The sequence below is a fragment of the Dysidea avara genome, chromosome 10 (assembly GCF_963678975.1).
Source record: "Dysidea avara chromosome 10, odDysAvar1.4, whole genome shotgun sequence".
Classification (NCBI taxonomy): Eukaryota; Metazoa; Porifera; class Demospongiae; order Dictyoceratida; family Dysideidae; genus Dysidea; species Dysidea avara.
The window spans coordinates 5,652,355-5,660,424 of record NC_089281.1 but is presented as its reverse complement, the minus strand read 5'-3'; the positions used below and the strand labels follow the sequence as shown (position 1 = coordinate 5,660,424).

Sequence of the window (8,070 nt, the reverse complement as noted above, 5' to 3'; positions counted from 1 at the left end):
TGAACTGCAGATTAGTAATAAATACATAGTTACCGCTCTACATAGTTAAGTAATAAGTAATTTTAATGTAGTTAATTATAATAATGTATAGCTGTACATTTCTGGCTGTGGGCACAGGTTGCCCACAGACCTTTGATGCAGGTTCTCCTGCTTCAAAAATAAAAATAAATAGAAAACGACAAGGTTAAGTAATTTATGTGGAACCTGATGAAACTTACAACATGTCAACTTTTTGGCAGAGGAAATGTCCAGACACATGAAATTTCAGGAAATGTCACAAAATGTAACATTTACGGTGTACAGGTTTACTCCAGGTTTGATATATGTCAACTTTTTGGCAGAGGAAATGTCCAGACACATGAAATTTCAGGAAATGTCACAACATGTAACATTTACGGTGTACAGGTTTACTCCAGGTTTGATATAGTAACTGTCACCATAGATAATAGACACCCCCTGCTGTCACCCAGCACCTTCGTACGTACTAAGCGCTTCTAAAAATAATTATCGTGTGGCTGGTGTTTTAAGACTTGCATTGCCTTCACAACCATCTGCAAAGGACAAAAATCAACCTACTAACGAGTGATCATTGCTGCTTAAAAGAGAATCTGCTCTCCCCAACCACCTACAACTTAGCCCCAAGCCCTGTTCACCCTTCCCCTTGCCAGCTCCTGGATCCGCCCCTGTTATGAGTTCACCACATTAAAACAAGCAAAAAAAAATTTTTTTTGCGAAATCTTACGTCATGGCCTTATAATCACGCCCCCAACCTCTTCTATGTATTGCATGTCTGAGTATGGCTGCATTTATATGGACATGCACTACCCCATCCTCACCCTCTGGATCAGCCATTGAGTACAGCGTGATTCTCAGATCAATGCGCCCCGGGCCAATGTAAATCATGTGACACTGCCGAATACAGTGTTTTGCGTGGGCGTACAATATAAACACCTCACGGCTTGAAGATACCGGTAGTGAACGTTCAAACTATTGATATTTAAGGTACGTATTGTGTATTTGTGGGCTCAAGATTGCTGGTCACATTTAAACATATAGATATACATGCGGTACGTAGCCTATTTCAGGATATGGGCGTGATCACTAAATCTGTAGGAATGTCACAGGTTTTAAAAAAATTATCAAACTCACATTTTAGCTATAGCATCTTGTAGAGCTTGAAAAATGCTGCAGTTTGGTATATGGGTTTGCCACATTTGCTTTTGGTATAGCAATATACTGATCAGTTGATCACCACTGGCAGCCATGGCACGAAACGGAAACAAAATTAAAATGATGCATGGATGACTGCATCAATTTGTATTATAAATTGCGTAGCATTGCCAGGAAACTAATACAGGCATGCAAGGTGCACCTAGTCTATATGACCGAAAACCACACTCAGTTTTCAATGTGGTGCATGACCAAACTGGCTTGCTGTCATATTTGATACATTTTATGGAGAAATAATTTATACGGGCTTAAGCACATGCTTTACTACACTAATCATAAGGAAACTAGCCAGAAGAACAATCCTTGACTATAGAAACTAATGATTCTAATGCCTAGACTGTACTTTTAAAAAGGAGACTAGAAAGAATTCCCAAGTTCCATATTTTTGTGAGGTTTTGGCATCCCAACCAAATGATCGTTCCTTCAGTGTTGTTCTCGGATATTATGTATTGCTAATAACTTCTTAACTATTCTGTAGGTCAGTTCACATTTACCTGAGCCCCTGCCAAATATAGTAATATCAAAATGATGAATGTGTGTTCACTCCAATGGTTTTGTACTGGAACAAGCATGTTTTCATGTTGTAAACATGGTTGCGTGCCTGAATTGTCTATACTAGATCTATGGGATATTTTTAAGGGTAGGTATAACAGTGGATCGGGGATCCAATGACCCAGGGACCCTAGGACCCACAGAGACTCAACTTTTCATGGAATTTTACATGCTTCACAACATTTATATTACTTTTACTAGACACCTCTGCTAGTCACAGTGGTTAATCTCACATGGCCAATCCACTTTCTGTCTGTTGCAATTGTTCACACTGTGTTTAATTACAAATAGCTAACAAGCGCCTTTGGAAATCATCTGCTGTGAGCTACATCCTCTTCTGGAGTAGTGGGCTACTCCATATACTCGCACTGCACAAAGAGCACACTATTATAGCCTATTACATGTAATATCACCAGCCAGTTAATGTTCAGTGCACATGAAAATGGCTTCAGTAAAGTGATTACTGCAAAGTACACCAGCAGCTTGATAAATAGACTTCATGCCATCATGGTAGCACACGAAGGCAATGACCTGTTAGACACAAGCCCTTGCTGAAGTCATGAAGAATGAGTGACCTACGAGGCACTTATAATTCTAGGCGTTGTGCGGGAACCCTTCATGATGACAGAACAGAGAAAGAGTGATCTAGGCTATTTGAGACTAGCCAGTGTGACTTTGCAACGGTATCTACAAGGATCACTGCTTGAAACTTCTTTGTTTACTAGAGTGGTATATCCCCAGTATATGGAACAGTTAATTGTTTGGTATTTTAGTAGTTTTTCAGTAAACCTGCATTCACTGATGTTTTACTGAGAGTTTAAAACTTAGTAAAACAATTATGTTCCATATACTTAAAGTTACTGACACTTTACTATCAGTACAACTACAGTAAAGCAGCTTAACAAATTAGTAAACTAAGAACCTTCAAGCAGTGGATAGAATGTATATAAACATTGTGAAGTATGTAAATGTAGGGTCCCCACAGGTCCCCAGCTAGGTCCTTGGATCCCTGGTCCCTGGGTCCACTGTTTATTCGATATTTTAAAGCTACATAACTCACTTGTTCTTGTCAGTATCAGAGCACTTTGATAAACAATTCTGGCGAGAGTTTCACAGCGCTACTAAATATTTTGGTAGCTGGTTCATGTAACAAGAGTCGTGACAAGCAATGAGGGCTCCAGGTGAATTGGAAATGAGCTATTACATTGAAGGTGTGATTGACCTTGTATCAATCAAAAATTCAAAGCATGAAAATACGATTTATCTGGTTAGTTACACATAACCAGGCTAGTCAGACCATTACTAGGCATTCCAGTATCCTAGACAAAATAATATTCTGTAGGTGTTTCCCCAATAGAACCCTGGCACAAAATAGCAACACATATTATTTTACTTTGGGATTGCTCCATCATCCAAGCTCCAATGGAGATAAAAATCGATACGGGATTTGTCCATAAGCGCTTAATTACTTTGCTCGAGTTAGCAATTAGCTACACAAAAGTTGTCTGTGTCACCAATTCAAAGGTATAAACCACTTCAAAGTTGGCATAGCAATGCCATAATTAAAACCACAACTCCACCTTAGGTATTGTTACATCATTGTGACACCTCCACTTTAGTTGTTTACCTTTATAAGTTGCTGACTTTTAATCTTTTTACTTACTTGAGATAGCCACTTGCCTATGGGTATACACCATTGTATTGACAAGTGTGCAGTAGGTGAAACATATTTGCTCACCATGCACAAAGAGTACAATGATCACTGAAATCCAAGTGTTGCAATAAACTTTAAGTTACTCTCATTACATGTACAAACTTGCAGCTAGAAGCAATTGTATTTTCAAGACAATCAGGCTACTAGATGGCTTCCTAATTCAATTATGCCATTTTTTCCCTTTAAAATATAGAGTGGAACCTCTCTTAACAAACTCCCCGAATAAAGGACACAATAGAAAAAACCTCCATAATAAGGACAAACGTATTGGTCTGGTTTTTCCTCTGAAAGAGGAAAACCTCTATATTACAGCAAAAGTGGTGAGCCCCAAAATGTCCGTAATAGAGAGGTTCCACTGTATGGGGAGTCTTCGGCGGAGAAAGGTATACTGTGCATGCCAAAGTAGCCTGCAATCTAATTTCATTTCTGAGATCAGCAATCAATATTATACTCTATTGAGTATAAAAGTTCAAATTTAAAAATAGGGCTGGAATGCCTACTATTATATCATTTGACATTAATTTTTAGTCTGCCTGGTGTTAAAACTAGACTTCATGCATACCCATGCATCTAAATATGTGGTGAATAAACAAGCTACGGTACTGTACTTTTCCTTTCTTCCATGATACATGCTTTGTTGCCCAGTGATTTCTTCACCATGCTATAGGTTATCTGTAATATAATATTATTTACTTACTACAGATCAACGATGACTGACTACAGCTATCAACCAACTGCACCTCCAGATTATGGATATCCGCCACCTCAAGACACTAACTATCCTCCACCAGTAGCTCCTCCCAGTGTTGATCCTGGATATCCTCCAGCATATGATACCAACTATCCACCATCAAACTACCCTAACTATCCTCCTCCTCAAGACCTCAACTATCCTCCTCCCCCACCAGTGGCTGGTCCTGGATATAATCCTCAATATCCACCTAATGTTGGTGCTCAACAGTATGATCAAACATACCCCACGCCTACTCATCCTGGTCATGGATATGCTCCCAATAAAGCTCCAAGGCAACCTCCCCCTAGAGCTAGCCATCAGGCTAAAACATATGGTCAGCAGGCTAAACCTGCTCGAAATCCTAGACCTAAGAATGCTGTTCGTAATCCTCGATATCCACCACCTCAAGTTCCACGTAGTTAGTTTAATTATAATAGTAGATGTAACTGTATGAGCAAGAGCACATAATATACGTATAATATGAAATTATGTGTTTGTTAATGTGTGAATACAAACGTGTACCAGAATATCTGCCCACAGTTATGGCTAAGTGGTAGTAATTGAACAAGAGTAAGACACTGTACACATTGTAAAATTTAACTAGTACCATATAGTAGGGATCACACGGATTTGGGTTTTCCTGCCCAAAAATACTACAACGCAAAAACTACCCTCACTTTTCTTTCACAACAGTTTGACAGTATTGGATATGCATAATCTAACCCAAAAAATATCTTCAGAGCAACCCCAAGCCTTTCAACAAGATTCTATGAAATCTTGATTTTTAAATTTTCTACTATCTGACTGACTAAAGCCTTCAGCCAAGCATAACTGGTTAAGAAATGTGCTTGATTTCTTCACTTTTCAATGTCACTTCAGTCCAAGATGTGCCTTTTTGCTAACCGCAGCAGCATGCATAATGGACTTATCTTTATCCTTCTTTTGTCCACTGCCGCATAGATGTTGATTTGCAGTAACTTGTCATGGCTTCATTGCTGGTTTTCACAAGAATTGTCTGTAAGTTCCATAATGTGCTGCATTGGCACTTATCGTACTGATCTTTGTATACAATGAAGGTGAAAATGAAGCAGAATGACCACATTACTTTTCAGTAATTGAGTCGAGGGCATGTATTTGGTAGTAGTGCAATTAGTTGTGTCTGATGCCAATCTTTCCTTTGTTGCAGTATGTGCTGGTTCACCATGCAGTAATTTATTACAAAAAAGTTTAACAAACAAGTATAAGAAAAAAAGTTTTAAATTTGAGTAGGGATTATAGAAATATGAAACAAGGGAGGTTATCTACACCTGCAAAACTCTACGTCACTCATGACAGGTTGTATAATAATGCATGGAAGTAGGAATTATAATATACCTTTAGGTATAGAGTGACCTCCCAGGTTCCCTTGTTTCAATGTTTTTATTTCTATGATCCCTACTGAAATATAAACTTTCCTCGTGCTTGTTTATTTACTTTTTTCTAACGTAATTCATTACTGATGATAAACATTAATTGTGCGACTAAATGCATGACTCAATTAAATAATATTGCTAAAAAGCAATGTGGCCACATTTTGCTTCATTTTTAGCACCTATACTGCAATCAATCCAGCTACTACAGAAATTACAGACAGTTCTCGTGATAACCACTGCAACTTGCACCTACATGGTAGTGGAGAAGGAAATGGAACACAAAGGATGACAAAGGTAAGTCCATGATGCAGCTGCTGCAGTTGGCAAAAAGGCATGTCTTGGGCTGAAGTGACGTCAAACAATAAAGACGTAGAATTAACCATGCGTGACCCGCTGAGCAAAAACCCAACTCAATTGCATAATTCTGTTCTTGACATAAATGCCATAGAAATATGTTGGGTAAAAAACCTGTGCTATACTTACATAATTTATGCATGTTTCAATCGCTTCAGTAAACAGTGAAGTAAGACTCTAATAGAAATATCTAATATACCAGTGGATTCACCTCTTCATGGAGAGTAAGAATATTGACTATTGTAAGTAAGAATATTGTTTCATTTCTGTACCATAAAGCAAATTTGAATTACGTGTGTTTGGTTACATTGTGATAAAACATAACTTTATTGTCATAAGTCTCAAATGTAATGGGCTACAGAGTTGGGACTTGTGTCATTCTATTCGCCATGAACTGAAGCATTCATCAAAGTATAGTTTTGGCCTAAATACACTCATGCTATGAAGTAAGAAGGTTGTTCAAACTTAGAAATGGTGATCAATTAAACATGAAATCAATTGTTTTACTCTTCTTGGTGTTTATCACTATAACTTTGAAAGCACTTACCAGATAAGGCTGAAACTTTAATAGCTCATTGTTTTTCCCTCTAGACAACAAAAAGTCATAAAATGAAGTTAGAGAAAAATGCAAACAAGTTGGGTTTTTGCTCAGTAGGTCACATATTCTTGACTGGCTTGGCTGAAGGCATCAGTCAGGCAGTCAGTTAATAGAAAATTCAGTTAAAGAATTTCATAGAAATTTGTTGGAAGTGTTTGAAGTCACTCTGGAAACATTTTTGGGTTTGATCAATGCTGAAAATTGAGGCTAGTTTTGGCTGTTATTGTTGGGCAGGAAAACCCAAACATTCATGTTCCCTACTATACAGTACTACCACACTGTCATGATAGCTGAATGATTAATTTGTTGGAAACTTTGATACGGTAACAACAATGGTATCTATAGCTGCTTCAAAGGCTTTGGACAATAATATTACCAGACCACGTCAAAGGCTTTTATGTAACTTTTAAGTGTCAAATAATAGTTGTAACATGTGCACTTGTGGTCTTGACCATGCTCAGCCGTCGACCCCTCGTGCTTCAGCTGGATGTATCAGGCAAACCACTTGTGCCCATGTTAAAAGTCTCTTGTGTATAGGTCAGAAAATATGTACGTTTACTATATACGTAGGTCATTACCAGCCAGTTCCACCAGTGATGCAGTCACAGACTACTAATGTGGTAGTGGTAAACAGCCAACCACAGGCACCGTGTATGCATCAACAAGTGATCATCCAGGAAAGACGTCATGTCAATCATATTCTTCACTTTCTACTGACAATCCTCTTTCCACCATGGATCTTTATTTGGTTCTTTTGTTGTATAATATATGGATGTTAACTTTTCTTTGCTTTTGTAGAGTGCTAACATTGTATATGCATATGTATGATTTTCAAGGGGTGTTCATACTTTACGAACTTAAATGTATATTTACTATTGTATAATGCTGTTACTTACTGATAATGGGGTTGATGTACCCAGCAAAATGCTTGCCAAAATAGCAAATGCAATAAAGAATATTGTTTTGTATTATACTAGTTTAGCTATACATGATTGCACCTATAGTAGAGCGGCTAAATGAAAAAATTGTTCACTTTTTGATAAAAGCACCAAACTTAGTACAACATTTGTTTAATTCATACTATTTCATATTAGATATGGTGCCAATCATATCACGCTCAGAAAACCTGACAAGTTAAATCAATAGAAAATGTATTGGAGAAGCCATACAAGTGCCATGAGCTGACTCAATAGTGAATATACCGAAACTTTGCATCTGAATAGCTGGTCATGTCCAAAAGCTGATCAAGGGAGGTGCCTATCCAGGTCATTAACTTGCCATGTTAAGAAGCATGAAGGATCATGGTATATGAAGCTATAGATGTGCAATACATTAGTTCCATTGGATCATGCCTGTACTTTTAACACTGAAATATTGGTTCCATTAGAAGTGTTTAAAAACAATTTATTTTAATGATTACACCTGTAAATTTGAGATAGCTACATTCATGCTATATAAGCAAAAACGAAGATTTTGA

The 8,070-nt window shown here is 37.6% G+C and overlaps 1 protein-coding gene across 1 annotated transcript; it reads left to right on the top strand.

The window, feature by feature from the left end:
- Nucleotides 1-841: 841 nt before the first annotated feature.
- LOC136236286 (uncharacterized) lies at nt 842-7,542 on the top strand. The gene is made up of 3 exons (XM_066026425.1): nt 842-1,002; nt 4,199-4,647; nt 7,164-7,542. Exons 2-3 carry the CDS (start codon nt 4,206-4,208, stop codon nt 7,370-7,372), a joined length of 651 nt encoding a protein of 216 aa, XP_065882497.1. The 5' UTR covers nt 842-1,002; nt 4,199-4,205; the 3' UTR covers nt 7,373-7,542.
- The last annotated feature ends 528 nt before the right edge of the window (nt 7,543-8,070 follow it).

What these genes read in the sequence shown, in the direction of transcription:
- LOC136236286 (XM_066026425.1), top strand. Translation starts at nt 4,206, where the DNA reads ATGACTGACTACAGCTATCAACCAACTGCACCTCCAGATTATGGATAT. An exon ending in ACCACCTCAAGTTCCACGTA is followed by an intron (nt 4,648 to 7,163) that starts GTTAGTTTAATT and finishes CTATATACGTAG; the next exon opens with GTCATTACCAGCCAGTTCCA.